Source organism: Scomber scombrus, chromosome 3, assembly GCF_963691925.1.
Source record: "Scomber scombrus chromosome 3, fScoSco1.1, whole genome shotgun sequence".
Classification (NCBI taxonomy): domain Eukaryota; kingdom Metazoa; phylum Chordata; class Actinopteri; order Scombriformes; family Scombridae; genus Scomber; species Scomber scombrus.
The window spans coordinates 11,811,310-11,832,309 of NC_084972.1; the positions used below are offsets into that span (position 1 = coordinate 11,811,310).

Here is a 21,000-nt window from a genome sequence, read left to right on the forward strand (position 1 = left end):
CAACCTATACACAGCAACAGGCAGCTGCTGGAAAGCAAGTCTCTTTTGTTTTTAACTATTTTAAACTTCCCTTTATAGTTTATGTCGACTAAAAACATATTAGCCTAAGCTAATACCTAAACTATTGGTCGAGTCAGTAATACGATCTCTTTACAATGCCTGTGCCGAGCAGTAACGCTGCATCTGTGAAAAAGGTAACGTTAGCTAAATGGTTAGCAAAGTGATAGCGCTATGTCTCAGTTACTTAATAGTTAAATAAAAGTTGTACTATCGACTCTAAGAAAGCTGAGAGTGTTTTTCCCCACACTGATAGAGCTAAGCATTTAGTTGGTTGTCATTTGTTTTCGCACAGAGCTCAAATGTCCAGAAGGCTCCTGGTGCAAAGCCCACCAAAACTGCAAGCAAAAAGAAGGTGGGTACTGTCTTGAGTCACAACAGTCATACCACACTCATAACAGTTTTGAATTGTGGTATCGGTTCAGCTGTTGATGGGTTAACTATGAAAAACATATGTGCTATTACAACATGATGACTTTTTAAAATGTATTTAATCAAGACGTGAAACTGTTTTTCATGTGTTACAGGATGAGGAGGAGGGTGTGGAGAATGGTGATGGATGGGATGAGTGGTCTCATGGGAAAGCACTTACTAAACCTGCGGATCAGCTGGAGCTCACTGAGACTGTAAGAGAAGAACTGGGATGTTTATTGCTCACGTTCAAGTCAGCCAAATGAGGCGTAGACTTTACTGCTGTTGCTTGATTCCCTTTTCCAACTTGACATTCTCATTATCATATTTTGGTCATTGTTTTTGCCAGCAATATATCTGCCAATTGAGTCAGGCATGTGCTGTTACGGTAAGGTCTCCTCTTTATATCACTAGGAGCTGAAAGAGGAAATCACAAGGATATTGACTGCAAACAACCCACATGCCCCCCAAAATATTGTCCGGTACAGCTTCAAGGTGAGGAAGTTACAACCAAGCTTATAACCTTACATCGCTGGCTGTAGGTACAAGCATCACTGCCATACTGAAACCAACTCATATTGTGGAATGAGAAAGGTATATGGTGTTGCGTACCTGTCAGCCCTTCATATTTAAAATAGCAGTAACCTTTAACCAGTGTCCCTGTGCTTTTTGTATAGATTTCATTGATACCATCTAAATTAATATACATTCTCTTCTTTCCTAACCATAACCAAACAAAACTAACACATTTTTCTGCTTGCTGTTACTCACATCATTGCTTGTTCTGTTTCTCAGGAACGTTCCTACAAGCCTATTAGTGTTGTGGATCAGATGGCTGTTCATTTTGTCTTGGAGGGCAGTCTCCTGCATCAAGACTCAGATGAGGCTCGAAGACTGAGGGCCAAGGAGGGTCTCGCTGAAGGTAGATACTGAAACATGTTACAATAATATTCTGTGTTTACAAAGCACAGCAATGCTTGTGTTTGTTATTCAAGTTCAAAATTGTGCATATTCATAATGTTTTTGTGGAACTGTTTACATACTGGTTCTTTTCCTCTGGTGTAGTGCATATGTGGTACCACAAGGTGTCACTTTCAACATGTGCCATGAAATTCAAGATGTGCCAATAAATTCAAGATGTGCCCTGCATTAAAAATAAAATCAATGTTTTTACAAAGTCTAACAATGGTACTTATAAGTTCGGCCCTCATTTTATGATTTGATGTTTCCAATGTCTCCAGAGACTGCAAAAGTCGATGCTGGAGCAGAACCTGATGAGGAGAAACCTGAAACCCCGGTAAAAATATGTTTTGTTGCATGGGCAAGGGTCAAGTGGTCGAGAGTGTGATTTGACCAACAAAACTTCCCTGTGTTGGTTTTCCATAGGCTACACCGGTAGAGGATGGAGGGGAAGTGGAGGAAGCTGGGGAAGAGGACAGACCAGACAGCGTTGCCTCCAAAACAGACAAAAAGGAGCCGAAAGTTACTAACCAGTTCAACTTCAGTGAAAGGGCCTCCCAAACCCTCAATAATCCTCTAAGGGTAGGAATCAGCAGGAGTTTTGATATTGAAGTGCATAAAAACATAATATTGATGGGCATACAATAAAATATTCATCACCTAGTGCCTCAAGAGCTTCAGCTGAGTCATTTTTATTTTTGTGCAGGAGAGAACTTGCCAGACGGAACCTCCTCCACGCAGCATTTTCTCCGCCACGGCTAATCAGGTTGTGAATTCCCTTACTTGTTTAAAAGAAATGTTTAGGTCAGAGTTGTTTCTACACTGTTGAGCATCAGTGGATATGGTTGCTCTTATGGTATGACTGTTATAACTCTATAACACTTTTCTCTTAACAGTGGGAGATCTATGATGTGTACGTGGAGGAGCTGCACAAACAAGAAAAGAACAAAGAGAAGCTGAAAGCTGCACCATCAAAGAAAGATGGTGAAAGAAGTAAAAAGAGGATGATGCTGACAGAAACTCAGGTAACTTAACTGCTTACCAACTTCCCTGACTCTATTTGTACCTTTGTATCTAATATATGCATCCATATCTTATATCAAGGTTGATTACCCTGTCCTGTATATCTGTTATATTTAGAACTATCAATCTATTTAGTAATTACAGATCTGTATACATCATCTTGCTGTGACATTTGATTTCAGTGTGTAACGCTTTAAGCTGTCATGTGTTCGACTTTCCAATTGGACATGCATCATGGATTAGAAACACACTGCATGTACAATACATTTATTGTTACCTTTAACTCTTGAGTTAACTAGTACTCGATCGTTATACTCATAGTAGTGTTGTATTCTATGGTATTTTGATGAGAAATTAATATTTATTTAGAATATAGCCAAAGTCTTCTTTCAGGATTCCATCCCAAATTATGCCTTGTTTCCTTTATAGAGTGACGACATCACCAAAGTGGCAAAGGCAACCAAGATCTTTGAGCGAATGGTGAATCAGAATACATTTGATGACATAGCTCAAGGTATATTCAAATAAACATGTCAAGTGACAGTAAAATGCACAACAATGTCACTGATGCTTTAAGCTGTCACACTTCTTAGTGCTTCTCTTCTCTCCACCCTATTTTTAGATTTCAAATACTTTGAGGATGCCTCTGATGAGTTCAGGGACCAGGAGGGCACCTTGCTTCCTCTCTGGAAGTTCCAGTATGACAAAGCCAAAAGACTGTCTGTCACTGCCCTCTGCTGGTAGGTTTTCTCTACAACTCTAAAAATAAATGTGCTTGTGTACCCCGATCTCTATTGTATATCTCTACTTTGAGTCATTGCGACCCCCACTGTTGCTACAAGAAAGGAAGGTGACAGATATATGCATATGTCCTCAACAGGAATCAGAAATATCAGGATCTTTTTGCTGTGGGAATGGGATCCTGTGAGTATGCAGGAAAGTTCAGGATTCATTAGTGAGCAGTTATGTAAACATCAAATCAGATTTTTAGTAGTCACTTTCTACAAAGCATAGTTGGTATTTGGCCTGATCTCTTTTGCAATGTCCCATCCACTCTCCCTTGTCCACTGTCCCTTTCCTGGCCAGATGACTTCAATAAACAGGGGCGTGGTATGCTTGTCTTCTACTCATTGAAGAACTCTGCCTTCCCAGAGTATATCTACGCCACAAGCTCTAGCGTCCTCTGCCTTGACATCCATGAGCAGCATTCCTACCTGGTGGCGGTAGGCTTCTACAACGGCTGTGTGGCTGTCTTCAACTTGAAGGAGGAAGGACTGGACTCTGTGTATAAAAGTACTGCTAAGACTGGCAAGCACACTGACCCTGTCTGGCAGGTGAGGAGGGTGGAAGAGGGAGAGGTGGATAGGGTGATTAGAGTGCAGGGTTTGTCTGTGTTGTTCATTCAACTCCAGCCACTCCACCCTTGCACTGTCTTCTCTAAATGTGTGTGTTTTCATGGTGGGTTTACCATTTTGAGCGCTTTCCCAAACCAGGGACTTGTGAGTGGAAGTAGACATCAATGCAAATACCATATCAATTTAACATCTTTGTCAAATAATGTCAGATAATATTTTGAACAAACACAATACACAACTCAAACACATACACCAACCGTTTTATTCTGTTTTCAGTAGATTTATTTATTATTCTGTTGTTTTTCATACAGGTGCGCTGGCAGAATGATGACATGGACAACAATCACAATTTCTATTCTGTGTCATCTGATGGTCGAGTTGTGTCTTGGACACTTGTCAAGGTTAGCCAATAAAATCTGCTTTAGTATACAGTATATTTACAGATATTCCCTCATCTGCTTTGATCTCAGTAGAATACATATTCTAAATTTCAACATGCTTGCCAATCAGACACTATGTGTAAATATCTACAACTCATCATAGTGTGTTTGCTTGCTTGCAGAATGAACTGGTCTTTACAGACATTATCAGACTGTCGCTGAATGGTGCTGTCCCCGAAGGGCCAGAGGGTACACAGCAGCCGAGCATAGGTAAGGTCTCAGTCACTTTGTGTTGTGTCATCTTGTGCATGTATATAGGACTGTACACATGTGCTGCCTGCACTTCAAATATCACATTTTCATTGGTCCAGCACATCGGGCCAGTGTCTGTAACAGCGTGTGGCTAATTTAAGTGCTTCATGCCTCTTGTCTGCAGCATGTGGTACATCGTTTGACTTCCATAAACAGATCGACTATCTCTTCCTAGTTGGCACAGAGGAGGGGAAAATACACAAGGTAAGTATCAAGGATTCCACTGTCTTAGATTTGGCTGGATGACATAGGTCACATCTAAAATAACATCAAGCATGTTACTGACGTGATCCACTTAGGCAGTCAAATCTCCAATGCGGAGGGGACTACAGCATTATCTGTGATACAATAACAGATATATTGAATTAATTAATTATTACATTTTATTAATTGATTAATTTGACATAGTACTAATGATATGAAATATCTATAATTAACTATAATATAACTCAACCAGTATTAAGTACTTTAGTCACTTAATACTGGACTACTTTCAAAAATTGTTGTCCACATTATATATTTAGACACAAAAAATGGGGAAATGAGGCCAGGTTGAAAAATACCAAAGTTTCCCTTTAAGTGCAGATTATGTATTTTTTACATGATATTTCAACGTAGGTCTTTTCAGCAGATGCTTGAAGTAATCTGTATTCTGTGTACTACATGCACCACTACTATACTGCACTAGTTCAACAGTTAGTAAGTAAAAACCTTCAGTCTTTCAGACACAACTGTCTGAATTAGTTATCTTTCTCATTCCTTCTGCCTGAATCTTCTGAGTCCCATGAAACATTAAATTATGGTCAACATAACAGATGAACAATATGGCTAATATTGTTCATCTGTTATGTTGACCATAATTTAATGTTTCAGTTTGATTTTGACTTTGTCTGAGTATTGCATTGTTTGGATTGACATCAATCCTTATTTTGGTCATAATTTATTTGAGCAAAATTGGCTTGTAAGGTTACATCTGGCCTGATTGACAATGCTAATAAAAGTCTCTCAAACCCACGCAGTGACAATAAACTTCTGGAATTTTAAACATATTTTAAAGTCTCACTCACCAGTTTTGATCATGATTAACTGTACACACTGCTGAAACAAAGGTTGGGTTAAGTTTATTTGAAAAACATTTGATGCAGTAATGCTGCTGATGCTATTTAGCTCTTGTCTCTCTGTATTACCCCTTAATGGCTTTAGTATTATCTTGGGGATGTCTCTCAGTAATCTGCAATGAAAAATACAAGCTCATTTCGTTTGTGGTGCACTTCCATCCTGTTGGACTTGCACCCCAGAGGGTATACAAGCTAGAAAGTTTCCATTAATAGAGCTCCATTAAAAGTGCATGTGTGAGCATGTGGGTGTAGTGTAGTGTGTGTGTGTGTGTGTGTGTGTGTGTGTGTGTGTGTGTGTGTGTGTGTGTGTGTGTGTGTGTGTGTGTGTGTGTGTGTCTGTACGAATGTGTGGTTATCCTTACGTGCATGTCCACGTGGTCCGCTGGGAGCCCCTCAGTCTTGACATTATGCGTTTAATGAGTCTCCTTAAGCAGAGGCCCTCTCTGTCCACATTAGACAGCTGGTAGTTTTTGGCTGACCTCCCACCTTCTCTACGCTTTTCTTGCTCGTGTTCTTGTTACTGTTATCCTCAAAGACACTCATAAAAGTCTAATTGTTCACAGTTACTGTGCCCTCATTATATTGATTTAATAACAGAAAAGAGTTTAAATAGCTCACTAGCTAATGTGCACATCCCTGAAATTGGCTGATCTTTATAAAAGTAAACATAATGCTGGAGGAAAGTCTATCTTCTGTGGCCATAAAAATAATAAGGAATTTTTGTTTATGCATTCCTGGCTGGTAGTAATGTAATCATTTTATCATTATCAAAAATTGACCCAGAAGATCCACAAAAGAGGCCAAAACCAATAATAGCTGTACCCTGCAAACCTCTGTGTCACTGAATTTCACTGTCACCCAAATACATTTAAAATCATATAAAAGAGCTAAACCATTGCTTTTGGTGACCCTTTATTACATTAAAAAGATAAAATAACCACATTATGGTGCATAAGCAGTATTTCTTTTCATTAATTATGATTAGGAATGTTTAGTGTATTTTGTTAAGACTTGCCTGCTGATACTCTGTTGCATCTTAAAATCAACAGTGCTCAATTGACTGGACTTGACACGCTCATTATTTTCTGTGTACTTGTGTTTTGTGTTTTCAGTAATATCAGTGTCACAGTTTGTTTTGTAGAAAAAGAATGTTGCAGGACTTTGTGACAGGAATGTGCACAGTGGAGAAAGCACTGATATGTTTATTACCATGGTTGTGTCTTAGGTACATGCTGAGTGTGAGAGAACATACACCTTGGCTGCACTCATAGTACTCACGTAGCTCTAATGTAGGCAGACACACTACCTGGTGTTTATGATGAAATATGCTGTCTGTCACCTCAAGGCTCAGTGACACACAATCCCTGGCAAGAGCAGGACTGATTAAAAAATCTTTCACCTATGTAGCTGCAGGTCAGCAATCAACTGTCAGTGCTTGGTAATACAAAAGCTGTCCCCACAAGCTATAAAGCTTGTTTAGTCCTGGATTGTCCAGTTAATTTATCCCTGCAATCTAACTCTGCAATACAAACGGTGCAAATTTAAAGGGCAATTCAACACTGAACCACAGAGGACTTTATTACTCTCTTTGTTTTAAAACTATCAAACATGTTGTGCTTCTGGCCGGCTGTCAAATTACATATGCCTAGAAACATAAAAGCATTTTTATGAAAATATTTTTAAAGATTCCTTCAGATTTCTTTCGAAGATAAAAGTAGTTGAATAAATTTAAGTCATGTCCTTGCTATTCTTCTTCATGTATGTGCTTCCCAATAAAAATGAGAAATAACACATACAGGGAAAGATAACGCTCACATTGTTTTCATTGAAAACCAGAATAAAGAATGTCAGTCAGAAAAAAACATTTTTAACTAAACTAGAAAATATTTTGTTTTATTTGGACTAATACCTGTGCATTTAGCATAATTATCTGATGAGTTTCTGATTCTTTTAATTTCTTTCTTCCTTCCATTTCTTAATTTCTTTTCATTTACTTCATTTTTACTAACCCAATAATAAAACCACTTAAAGAACAATAACAGTTTGGATCGCAAGATTTGATTAAGTAACTTTATTGTGTACCTGCTGGGATGATGAGAAATAATTTATTATATCTGCAAGCTATTTGAAATGTGTTTTAAAACTTTGAAGTAATTCAACTAACTTAAGGATAAAACCTGCTGTTTACCTGCATCACCCTTTAATTTAAAAATAATGAAATAATTTACACACTGTCTACTATGTGCACTATCATGCACATGGTTCCACTGTAATAAAATAAGTTCTTCTGGACAGTTTTCTAGACAATCTGGTAATCCATGAATTAGTGTTTCAAACTGTGTTTGGTTCAGGTACTACAAGAAGGTAATGCATGGATTCAGTGGCTGAAGAATATCTTTAAAATATTAAGAGAAAGCTTGAGTTTACACCACCTTCTTTGGTCCAAATTAATCATTTTCAATCATTCCCCAGTGCTCCAAGACTTACTCTAGCCAGTTCCTGGAGACCTACAATGCCCACAGCATGGCAGTGGATGCTGTGAAGTGGAACCACTTCCACCCAAAGGTTTTCATCTCTTGCAGTTCGGACTGGACTGTCAAGATCTGGGACCATACCATAAAGTAAGACAACTGATGGAGTGAAAGAGGGAATACTTGCTGCTAGAAATGACATATTCAGCCTAGATGCTATCTATTTTATTACAGCTATAAAAATGATTATTCAAGTTTATCTATATTTTTCATCTATATTTTTCATTTTTTATTTTTCTAGTTTTTCATCTACAGAAACCTTTTTTTATTTCCATCTCTGTACATTTATTGCATTTCTACAACTGCATTTATGGACTTTTTGTATCTACAAGTCTGGAGGAAAACATTGTGGCTTTTGGGTGGCAGGGTGTTAATATTCCAGATTCAGTAAAAACACTTATCCGCCATCTCAGAGACCCGGGTTCAATCTCTAGCAGCACTGTGGGAAGATGGTGAGGCTGGTTGGCTTGGGCACCTTTGCAGAGGAGGGCGAGATCTCTGGGGATTAGCTTGTGCTGGGTGACAGGAAGAAGCTGATGACTCCATGTGTGTTGAACTTGACTTATGACTGGCTCTATACTCCCTTGGGGCGACAGTGGAAGTTCAACAGTGACAACGACTGCAGTGCATGGGAGATTGTCCACTTCAAATTGAGTGAAAAGATGTATAAAAATACATAGTCAAAAAGTGACCTGGGTCATTGGCTAATTTGTAATTTCAAGATTTCCAGCAACCTTAAGTTTTTTATTGTTATTTCAGTTTATCAACAGTATTGTGGACTGTTTGTTGATTTCACAGTACCTTTGTTAGCAGCATTACTAATGCTCTGTGTATAAATGTGTTTATACATTCAGTGAAGAAAGGACAAGATAATCATCATTTTTATAATCTTTGCACAATAATATTAGTCTTCATTACCTTCTTATTCTCACTGCGGACCCAGTATGATTTTTCTGGCTTAGTTGACTAACTCACAGTGCCTCCCACTTCTTGTCAGCACAGACAGCTTGACTGAATAATGATAGTAACCATACACCCATAATGAGAGTCGGGGTTTTCAGGAATGATCCATAACATCCCACAGATACAAGACATATTGTTAGTCAGAGATGGTCTGGCTGGATCACACAACTTTTCACAAACTCTTTACCCCACTGTTCAGAAGTGTGAAAGCTAATACCAGAAACAGCTTCTTTTGTTTGATGGCTGAGGCTGCTATAGCCTGTAAAACTGTCAGACTACGTTAGTCAGTGTTGAATGAACTGAAGGGCTTTTAGTAATAGAGGAGAGTTGCATCAAGTCTATTAATCACAGAAAAGGTTAGGTTGACAAATCGGCACCTCTGCCAAGTGATAACTTGGGCACAATTTATGAATCCCAATTGCTCTGACACTAGATTTATAGTATGTGCAGTGTCATTCTGCAATAAAAGACCCAGGGCCAGATTTATCAGCCTTTTGCATCTAATTTCAGACACATTCTATACCTACCAGTGGGCATGCTATTTATCAAACAAGCTCTCCAGCATGCAAGCACAGTTTGTCTGTCATCTGAGGCACATCTTGCACAAAATCAATGAGGGAGGCCGGTCCAAATAAAGGCAAGAGTTGGCTGATTGTGCATTCAGGTGTTTACTGAGATTCATACAGTTTTTTGCTGAAAATACTCCAACTCTTGTGCAACTGTGTGAATATAATTTATTTAAGAGAAGTTGTGGTGGGTAGGTATGAAACTTAACCCAACAATATTCTGTAGAAATCTCAATGACAGTGGTGAGAGTGTGAGCACACCTCCAAAAAGTATACAGTTGAGCTATACTGAAATAGGTCCAAAACAATAAATAGCACATAAATGAATGTGAACACAATGTGTTTCCAGTCCAAACAGAGAGGGGATAAAGAGTTTCCTCATTAGCTTGCAGAATGTGCCTAGAAGGCTGACGGCTGTCTTAGTTAGTTGTTGATTGCATAATTAGTTGTTGCCTTAGTAAATCCAACACCAATTACCCACAGAGTGTCAGTGCAAATCATTGTCATAGATGAAAGTCTGGCCTACAGTGTTGCCAAAGTTACAACCTATCAAAGAAAAAGTTTTACTCACTCTGTTTCTCTTTCTTACACACAAACAAACCCTCACTCCTTAATATTTGAAGAAGACGTGTATGTGTCTGGTAGCAGCTTCTAGAAATATTTCATTTTTACATTTAGCTTTCAGTGGTGATTTCAGTGGTGTTTCACAGGATAATAATATGAAGAAACAGTGTGCAAGAGCCTTCTTTTTCTCTGTAAAGCCCTGATGAGGCATCACTGTACCGCCATGTTGTAACTGATCAACATGGACAAAAAACTGAAAACTTGCTGGAAGAAATCACAGATATAACATAGCAAAGACCATAGAAATGAAGTGTTCTGTGTTTTTATTTCTATAATGCAGAATCAAACAAAGGATAGATTGATTGTGCACAGTCTCAGTAATACTCTAAACTTTAGACTCTATTTAAAGCTTTACCTAACAAGTAACAGTTCTTGTTTGCGCTGGATGACATACATTTTCAGAAGCACGTAGCTTTCCATGCAGTTTAATGAAATAGTAGAGATTTACTGTCTGACTTTGTGTCTGTGTTTTTCCAGCACTCCGATGTTCACCTTTGACCTGAATGCAGCTGTTGGTGATGTTGCCTGGTCTCCATACTCCTCCACTGTATTTGCTGCTGTGACCACAGATGGAACAGTAAGAGTCATTTTAAACCTTATTTTTCGAACACACACCTTGACTGAGGAGCTTAGTAGTCATAACTGTATGTGCTTATTATGGCCTTTTGAATTGTCTGGACGAAGCTACAGTGCATAATCTGTGCATGAGATTTGTAAAACACCTGACATTATCCATTGTACAGTGAAAGGTTTTGCCTTATTAGTGATTTTACTTTGTTTTCATATTTTAATGTCTGCATGTTTAATTCTTGATACGTGTCTACATCATGACATTTGAAATATAAGATATTTTCATGGCTCCAGGTGATATGGGCTGATTTATATGAGGATTTATTGAATGCTTTGTCTGATGGCTGTGATTATTACCACCACACATCTGCTGTTTGTCTTTGATAACAAGCGGATAACATTTACCTGACAGAACATATGAAATGACAAACAGCTGCACCATCTACCACCTGCTGCCTACTTCATTATCAACCATATAATATAGTTATGGACTCAGCAGACTAAACCCTCGCCATGGTCAAGGGCTAAACCTCAGATTAATGCAGAATAGCCTCAGGCAATTTAGTTTGTTCAAACACATTTTCTTGTAACAAAGGCAGCTTCCCGCCCCGCCAGTGGTTATTGATTCAAGCCAAAAGTAATTTCAGTAGACGCTGTGTTGCTTATCTCTACATATTTTCTTAGTATGGCTGCAAGCTGTCCCCATCTGTTTGTCTATGCACCAGTCTGTGCCTCGCTATAAAAGTCCACAGTGTTGTGTCTGACACATTTCCTGTCCAGTGTGCCAAGTGAAGTCGAGTGAGTGTGACAGAGAGGAAATGAGAGCTGAGCAATTTGAGAGCCACCTTATGTGATTGTGTGATTGTGTGTGTGTGTGTGTGTGTGTGTGTGTGTGTGTGTGTGTGTGTGTGTGTGTGTGTGTGTGTGTGTGTGTGTGTGTGTGTGTGTGTGTGTGTGTGTGTGTGTGTGTGTGTGTGTGTGTGTGTCCCGTCCTCTCCAATGCCAGTCTACAGTCACCACAGGCAGAATAGATACGGTAGTTTACCCACCATTACGCAAATTATTACACAGCCAAACATCAGTCTTAATAAGACACAGAAGCGAGGAAACGTTCCCATTTATAGTGTATAAGTTGTAAGAAAATAACAGATGACGCAAACAGCTGCTGCTTCAACGAAGAATAATAACAGCACTTTTTTTAATATCTTCTAAAGAAATGAAATCACATGAAATGACTTTGCTACAAAACATATTAAGTCTTGTGTATTTTAAGTTAGTCTCTAAACTGGATCAAAAGCACTTTTATTAAAAAACTCATTAAAAGCTCATCAGTTGGCATAAAATCTACAAGCACAACATCCTCTCCTTTCAAATGAGCAGGATGGACAAAAATATTAACATGGAACAGATCTAGTCAGTGTGGTTGTACCATTTTTTCTTAAACAGCCAATGGTGTACCTTTATCAGTGGGTCAGCTGAGTGATGTAACTTCATCACTCATCATCAGTTGGCACAATCTTCCCCCATCATAGCAGAATCCTGACAGTACATCTGTGACAAGTGTCTGATAGAGCTCGAGTGACTCATCGTGAGTTGTGCACTCCTTGACGTGTTTGCATTTACGGTTGATGACAACCTGGCCCGCTGCTCTGTGTGTGTGTGTGTGTGTGTGTGTGTGTGTGTGTGTGTGTGTGTGTGTGTGTGTGTGTGTCTGTGTGTGTCTGTGTGTGTGTGTGTGTCTGTGTGTGTCTGCGTGTGTCTGCGTGCGTGCGTGCGTGCGTGCGTGCGTGTGCTCACAAGGATAATGACTTGCCTCACAGGCTGAGGTGTAAGAATCACTGAGGTGTGCAGTGCAAACAAATATCTCTATATTCTCTTCATCTGAGCTGACTGTTGAGGAACTAAAGTGTCAGGAGGAAATAATGAGAAGTCCAGGTTTAGCCCCCTGTGATTTCACTCTCACTGTAGAGCTCGCCTTCACCTTCTGCTCTTTAACTGCCACATATTTCAGTTAGTATGCTTTCATCAGCTCATGACAGATTTTAAGATCTGATACTTAACCTCAAAAACCTACAAAACCTCAAGATGCTTTTCTAATTTTTTGACAATTAACTTTGCACAACTGATATCATAATCTACCTAACTGTTTGCAATGGGTTAAATACATTTGTTAACATATTAAACTTAAACCTCTACAACAGTGTATTAATATAATTTGGATACATTTCATTTACATTTATTACTATCTATATTCTTGCACAATCTGCAGACGTAGTCACGGTGCACTGAAATCAGTCGTGACTAATAGGGCTTATATACCAACAACAAAAACACTGTAGCTAATGGGTATAGTGATGGAGGTTACTGAAAGTCATACCCTGTTAGAATATGATGATTAGTTGCAAGTGATGACTGTGATGCTTTGTGCGGGGCTGATACAGACAGCGTGAACCCTAGCGGCTCGGTCACAGTCATCTTTCTGATAAAAGGAGTGGGCTGCGCTTTGCAGTGGGCTCATTTGTTGTCGACAGATTGTCTAAATGCACTTAGGCACAAAGAATAATATCTGTGATCTGATTCCTTCTGGATAAAGTTGCCTGTGATTGTGTATTGGGGCTGCCAGCGTGGGGCGCACACACAAACACACATTAATATGCACGCACACACACCCACACACACATTAATACGCACATATGGGCAGAAGTGTACACTCATTGAATTACCGGGAACACCCTCCTTGCACCAGATGGTCAGGCTTGCATCACTGCAGAGGCTTGTGCTACACTGCGCTCCCTCTCACATCAAAGACGACATGCTCACATGATGAGAAAAGGCAGTGTACCGCAGATTTAGCCTTCCCTTACTCACTGTAGAGACACATTTTGAAGACTTACAATAAGATGGGTCAGCCTTAACTTGCTTTTTATTTACATCCTTAGTCAGTGTTGTGTTATTGCCATACTCCTGAAATGTCAGTTTGATTCGAGGTTTGTAAATGTAAAGAAGACCAGGTCAGAATTTAATATAGGGCTGGACCGTGTAAGGGTGTGCAGAATTGTGGCCAATTTTTTCCACGGATAGTCAGTGGTAGTGTCTATAAAATGAATTCCTTGAGATTAAATGTTCATCTGGAGGCTGTGGTGGAAATTATAAATTCAAGTTTTGACAGCAGTGGGTGCAAATTCAGAAGGCTCATCTCCACCCAGTTACTGCCCCTAGCCTACAGCAAGCACACCTACACTAAACTGATATAACAGCCTACATGAGTCTCATGTTCTACAGGATACAGGAAGGAGAGGAGGCCGATTTCTAAATATCATGAGTTCCCCAGGTAATCCCGTGCAAATTGGGCTTTGAGTGGAAGCACTGTTAACACCCCATGATGAGGTAATAGAACACTGTTTGGAACAATTAATTTTAAAAGAGCAACAGCCAATGGGGAAACTCAATCGCTCGGCTAGCTGACCAATGCTGTAACTTTATCAGTCAGTCACTCACTCGCTCGCTCACTCACTCACTCACTCACTCACTCACTCATGGACAGCTGCATGTGTAGGGCAGACCCTTACTGTCAAATCAAAAATGAGGGGAAAAAAGATTGATAAACACATTAAGTGGTGTGATCACTCATCTTTTTCAGGTTCACGTTTTTGACCTCAACATCAACAAATATGAGGCTATCTGCCAGCAGCCAGTGGTGTCCAAAAAGAAGACCAAGCTGACTCACGTCGAGTTTAATCCCATTTATCCCATTGTCATCGTGGGTGATGACCGAGGCTATGTTACCAGCCTCAAACTCTCTCCTAACCTCCGGAAGAAACCCAAGGTAAGTTTCTTATCAAGTTACCAGTGAGGGACTTTGTCTTTCAATCACATTACAGTGATTTCAGTTTATTTACTCCAGAGCTATGCATATTTTAAGCCTACCTGTAAATAATAAATAGATAAACTTCTTTTTCAAATGTAATTTCTTAACCATTACATGTCATTCTTGCCTCTTTATCTTTAATTAGGCTCTTATAGCACATACAAACAGAGCTTGTACACATTAGGTGCCAAATTTTCTACCACAGTGGAGTAGTGTCTTTTTCTGATACCATTGCACATGTACAGCCTATTGTGTTCTTTTACATACTGTTTTATCTGTAAACAATTTGTTGATGTTCCACATCAATGAAAGCCAGTCGGATGATTCATTCTTTACTCAGCCCTGACCTCAAGCTAATTTCGCTAAATAACAATGGAATGAAGGCTGCAGTTCTCCCCCTCTCCTCAGCAGCTCATTATCAGCATCACTTATCGCCTGTATTTCTCTCTCCCTTTCTCATTTAGGCCAGTTAACAATTAGCAACAGAGAAGTCAAGTGTTCTTTGTAATTAAATAAACTTGTTAGAAAATATCACCAGTAGGAGAAGCAGAACAGAAATGATTATTTATTGGAAATTCTACTAAAAAGCTATTTGAAAATTATGATGAAACAGAGTGTTCAGCTGGCCCACTGTTTAAGATGCCTACCACATAACTGTTGCCACTGATGACAGTGGTTAATGAGCTGTGGAGTAATCACCGGCCTTACTAAATACAGGAGGAAACCAAATAGCACAGTGAGTCACAACACTTTAATCAGGGCCTATTTAGAGTCATCCCTGCAGCATCCCCAATTGTCCTTTAGGTTGTTTGTGTTAGTGCATGTTAACCAGACAGAAATTCTAATAACTAGAGTAATACATATTTATTGTCACTACAAGTCTTTTTTTATTATACACGGCATTGCAAGGCCAGGCTGGGTGCCACACACATAAACTATTCTCCTTCAACCACACACAGACACAGTTTGTATAAGTTCAGCATAACGACGCATACACAAACCCAGTGCTACCTCATTAGCGACCTCAGACTGTAGCCCTCGAGCGTACAATTGGGGAATAACTGCACAGTTCAGCACCACTAACAGCATAGTGTGGCAAATAAGCATCAGGCTCAAACACCCACAGCAAATAATATCAATAATATGTTCCATAAAATTGGCACTGCAGCCCACTAAAACCAGCTCGATTGCCATGGTGGTCCATTAATATAACTAAAGCACTGGCACAGTGGCCTAGCAAGCCAAACTGTGACAATACAAGCCAACACCCTGGTTTTCATACTCTCAATAAAACAGTCTCTCTTGTCTTGTGGTGCCTCTCAAATAGTTTTTAATTGATTATTTTGAGCTTCCAGGGTCAGAGAGCTCTGGAGTTGTTGCTCATGCATGAAACAGAAATTCATTGGAGGTTGTACTTTGCCATGAGTGCTGTCCATTGTGCTGATCCGAGCAGTTATTTCCCAGTTATAAGCCTGAGGGCTAAAGTCAGTAATAAGGTGATGATACATCTATGTTCTGTCATACTGCACACATTGGATTGTGTAGATATGTAATGTGGTTGTGAAGGGTCAGCGTGTGACCATTTGCCCCCCAATCCCCCAACGCTCACCAGTACTTTATATGTTTGTAAGTCTGAGGTTTTGTTCACTATTACGTCACTAAATTGCACACTACTTTAATCATGTGTACTTTGCGTACTTTGGCCCCAAGCATTAAATGTCCCCTGACTGTATACTGTTCTCTTCAAATGTGACAACATCAATGTGTTCGTCTCATTGGTCTCATTCTTTATTGCCACAAACCAGCACAATATAAAAGCAGCGTTATGTAATGTTTTGTGATAATCTGTTTATCACTGTTGCCTCCCACAAGATAACTTCTATCATAGCATTTACATTTTGGGCACCAGAAAAATGAGGGCAAACAGTATTCTGAGCCGTACAGCACAACCGGGGCTTCCTATCTGTATGCATTACTTTAACACAGAGGAAGTCTATAGACAGAGCAGCTCCAGGATTTTACTGCTGCAGTAAGCAAACTAGCAGGGAAACATAGGATTTTAGATAATAAATGAGAACCCATGTGGACATGTTGAGCTATACTGAATGTATATGATTTTGATTAACTTAGAAGGTTTTATTCATTTTAAGTTCAGGTTTGTGCTTTGTCAGCTTTTCTCTCTGCTGTGTGGGAAGCTTTATTGAGCCATACATCATCGCAGCGATATTATGTTTCATCGGGATTTGATGCTCATTTGTGTAGAGGCTGTCTGTCTGCACCAGCCCCCTCGCTGTATCCATTTAGAACTTTGAATTAGTTTAACCAAAATATAAATATAAATGTAAACAGAGTGTGTTATATAAGCTGCACTTTAAAATTTTTAGAGCTTCCAAGGAGGAGTTAGCATGTCATCCCTCATTGTACAAAAATGTTGGGACACCCTTTTCACATCAGTCACTATGTCCTAATTCTATACTAATACTATACACACTAAATGATGTACTAATGTTAATAGTGCGCTAGTTTGACAATAATTATAAACAGATTTAAGATTTGCATCAATAGTTGGTGAGTGTCTAAGTGTCCTGCTGCTTTTGAATGATTTAGGCTGTTGTGCTGTCTTCAACCTGGAAATCTCCAGTGTCTATAATGCCATGCTAACTATCATTAGTAACCTATTATGTCAGCAAAGATACAAGAAACAAATGGCCTCTTTGTTTCTGAAAATATAAGTCCATGACATATTTATATCCAGTAGTTGTTAAATTATCGTACAAACATTAGCTGATTGTACAGTTTTATTAATTAATTCATACAAGCTGTAATGCAGGTTGTCTCCTAAAGTCCTAAATGTCAAATGTGTTATTTCCTGATTAAAATGGTTTGTGGTGGATTGTGTCAGACTTCTTCAATCAAGGTCCAACTGAGCCTGAGGAAATCCTGTAACAATATTGAAGCCTGTTAAATATCCACTCACAGAAGCAGAGTGAACTCCTGCAGCAAAACAAGACAAATCTTAAGCCATAATTCGGCTCTTAAGCAGCTGTGCTTTTTTTTACACACAGGAGTATTTAACACTCACACCGCAGCTTTGGAAGATCCCTTTGCTGTTTGCAATCGTGTCATTTAGGCAGTAGCTCAGTGCCCTCAAGGCACATTATAATGGAATGGCAATATAATGGCAATGTAATGGAAAGAAATGATTATATAATGGAGTATTATAAACAGTTTGCTACTGATGGTGACCTTGCATCAATTTCCATTTCTGATTGTGTTCTCCTCATGCTAACTGCCTGCTGGGTTTGTGGTCTCCCTCAGTGCTCAGTAAGCATAAGGTCAAGTAAATCCTGATTTCTGTGTGTCTGTGCGTTTTTATAGGCAAAGAAGGGACAGGAGCTACCTAAGGGTCCAGAAGTGGAAGTAGCCAAGATGGAGAAGCTACTGAGTCTGCTGAGGGAACCAGAGCAAAGCACAGTTTAAAGCAGCCACCATGGCTTTGCTCGCCAACCCAGCAGAATGGTACAATCTCTCACTCCCATTCATTAAAGTCACACTTATTTTGCTCAGTTTGTGCATCAGTAACAACATCGATATGAAAAGAAAAAAATGTGTATATGTTTATTAAAAATGTTTTCTTCTGCTCTCTCTTTAGCTGTTAATAAATCATTTATGTTCAATTAATAATGCATTTATTATACTGAAGTATTTGATACGTATTAGACAGGCGACATTAGATTTGGCTGACTTCTTCTGCGGGGATTTATTAAACCTATTCCGTGTGTATTGTACAAGTTGATAAAGCTAAAAGTGAAGGGGGGGAGAGTTACTGCAAGTGAACAAGGAGATACATTAGCATAATAGATTGAGCATTTATGGACCATGTCCAGACGACTTATCTTGGCTGGCACACACAGTCCTGGGCAGCCATCCAGAGATGAGCTAGGAGCTTTTTAATATCCCATCAACGTGGAGAACTTGATCTTGTCCTTCAGTAAAGTACCACCCATTGCGCCGTTGCTCTACTGGAATCAAATGTTCGCATAGTGTCTAGGGCACTCTTTCTTTTTCTCGTTGCCACAGAGAGCTTCTCTGCCCTTCAAGTCTTCCCACGAACACATGCAGCACTCCCTTAAGTGTGATTCATTATTTCATCTCCACAAGTTTAGCAAGAAAGTGCTGTTCAATCACATCCTTTTTACAGATAATGCATCACAAATGACCATGATAGTAATGAGAATTCAGCTGCCAGACAGTTAGCTCATTACTGCAGTAATTTGAAGCATAGCCCAGGGTTTGTTCTGCGGTTTGTCAGATGTCTTTATATTTATGTTGCACTTTTATAGATTGTTGTCGCCACATGCATCTCATTTGGGTTGGGTCAAGCGGATAAAGAGAGTACTTGTAAAAGAAATGTCACAGTTTTGGGAAATTATACCACTGGACACTCTTCCAGTTATTTTTGTGATGAAGTGGTATTATTATTTTGTATTATTGTTGAGATTTACTTCAGGATTCTCTTCTTTTACTAGACTCTTCAAATAACCTCCTCTGAGGAGTATAACCTTCTTTTATCCAGTGAGTAACACAATAAAGCCAAGAGAAACTTTTCTTCTTGAGAGAAGTGAAAGTCACCTTTTACTCAAATTATGTTTTGGCCATTTTAAAATATTTATTATTGTAATAAATATCGGATAAATAGCTACTCTGTGATGTGTCACTGACTTTTAAATAACTTTAAATAATTGCCAAAACACACAGAGTAGGACACAAGTTCAGGTTAGAAGATTTAATAGTAGTTTATCTGTTGAATTCATGCTAAAATCACATTTTTATCATCATGAAATCCTTTGGTTCACACCACAAACAAACCACACCAGAGTCTACTTGGAAACAGACCAAGACTCTCCTTTGCAAATTGTCTTGGTCTGGTGTGTGTCATTGTCTGTCACCTTGTCCTTTCTGTACAACCAGCTGGGATCACAGTAGCTTCACCAACAATTGTTTACATGTATGCGGCACCAATATATTCTGAAACTCTGTTTGACTCCTCACCCAGTGTTATACTCAGCTAAATGCCTGAAAGGTGCTCTAAAGTTTAATACACATCATAAAATCTCGACAGCATCCCTTGTTGAATCCTAAGTTGAAGAACCAGCAATACAGTTAAAATGTTTAGGTGCTAATGTGTGGTGGAATCTGGATATTTTGTTTTCAATCTGTAGGTTTCCATACAATAAATCCCCTCCCTCCAATGAGCCCTCTCGCCTGTCCAGAGTGTGTGGGCCAATGCGGACAGCCACAAGCAGATGTCAGTATCGAAGAGGACACAAATCTCAACTAAGCCTCTCTAGTCCTTATGTAACACTCTCAGCAAGGCGTTATGCCTCACAGATCGCTGGTATTTATGAGTGACAGTGACACACACACTCCATACAGGCTTACGTCCCTGTTTTCTGCAATAGACTGGTTTTCTCTTTTTTCACGAAAGTATGAAATGAAAGGATATATTTAGAAACTTACAACAACAGCCCCACCGCTCTTTGTGTACTGAACATTTCATTCTCTCTGTTTCTGTGTAACCTGCATCCATCCATGTGCCCATGTCCTGTTCCTCAGGCTGTAACTGCTGCAACTTTATACATTCACATCAGCACTCCTCCAAGCGCTTTGCCAAAAATCAAGGACAAGATCTGACAAGTGATGGCTGCTTAAAAATAGTTTGCTCACTGTGCCACAATTCATCCATTTTTAAAATCACAACCGAGGGCTCTACCATCAGATTGGCAGCTAACTTGAAAAACTATAAAGGACAAGCCTGATGATTGCTTGCGATCAGTTCCTCAGTCCTCTCTTCTGTGGGGGATTGCACCCAGGCCATCACTCATCGCTACATTTGACTCATCGCTCTGCAGTCAGGAGGTCAACAGGTACTTGTGCTCATTCATCTGCTGGGTTTCTCCTTCACTTGGAGCCAACACTGGCAGCCTCTCTGGGCTGGATGGTACTCTGCAGGCTCGGTAAAGGATAAGACACAGGAGGAGGAGGAGGATGGCAACTAATGTGTTGCAGGCTATGGCCACCAATGCAGCTGTGGACAGTCCTGTCATACTCTTTTCAGATTCCATGATGAAGACTGGACTGCAGTGTCTGTTAGCTTATATTTTATATTTTATATTTTATACCTGCAGTGTGGAACTTCTGTCTCCCCCTTCTGGCAGTGAGAGTAACTACAGTTCAGGCACATATGTGAGCCTGTCCTTGT

General features: G+C 39.5%; 1 protein-coding gene across 1 annotated transcript; it reads left to right on the forward strand.

The window, feature by feature from the left end:
* Positions 1-155: 155 nt before the first annotated feature.
* On the forward strand, positions 156-18,218 carry dnai1.2 (dynein, axonemal, intermediate chain 1, paralog 2). The gene is made up of 20 exons (XM_062442713.1): positions 156-194; positions 353-412; positions 585-683; positions 883-963; positions 1,264-1,390; positions 1,710-1,765; positions 1,855-2,010; positions 2,135-2,194; positions 2,325-2,453; positions 2,881-2,965; positions 3,074-3,191; positions 3,332-3,375; positions 3,538-3,785; positions 4,118-4,207; positions 4,369-4,456; positions 4,623-4,702; positions 8,089-8,237; positions 10,778-10,877; positions 14,511-14,696; positions 18,117-18,218. The coding sequence occupies exons 1-20, from the start codon at positions 156-158 to the stop codon at positions 18,216-18,218; spliced, it is 2,097 nt and encodes a 698-aa protein (XP_062298697.1).
* Positions 18,219-21,000: the final 2,782 nt, after the last annotated feature.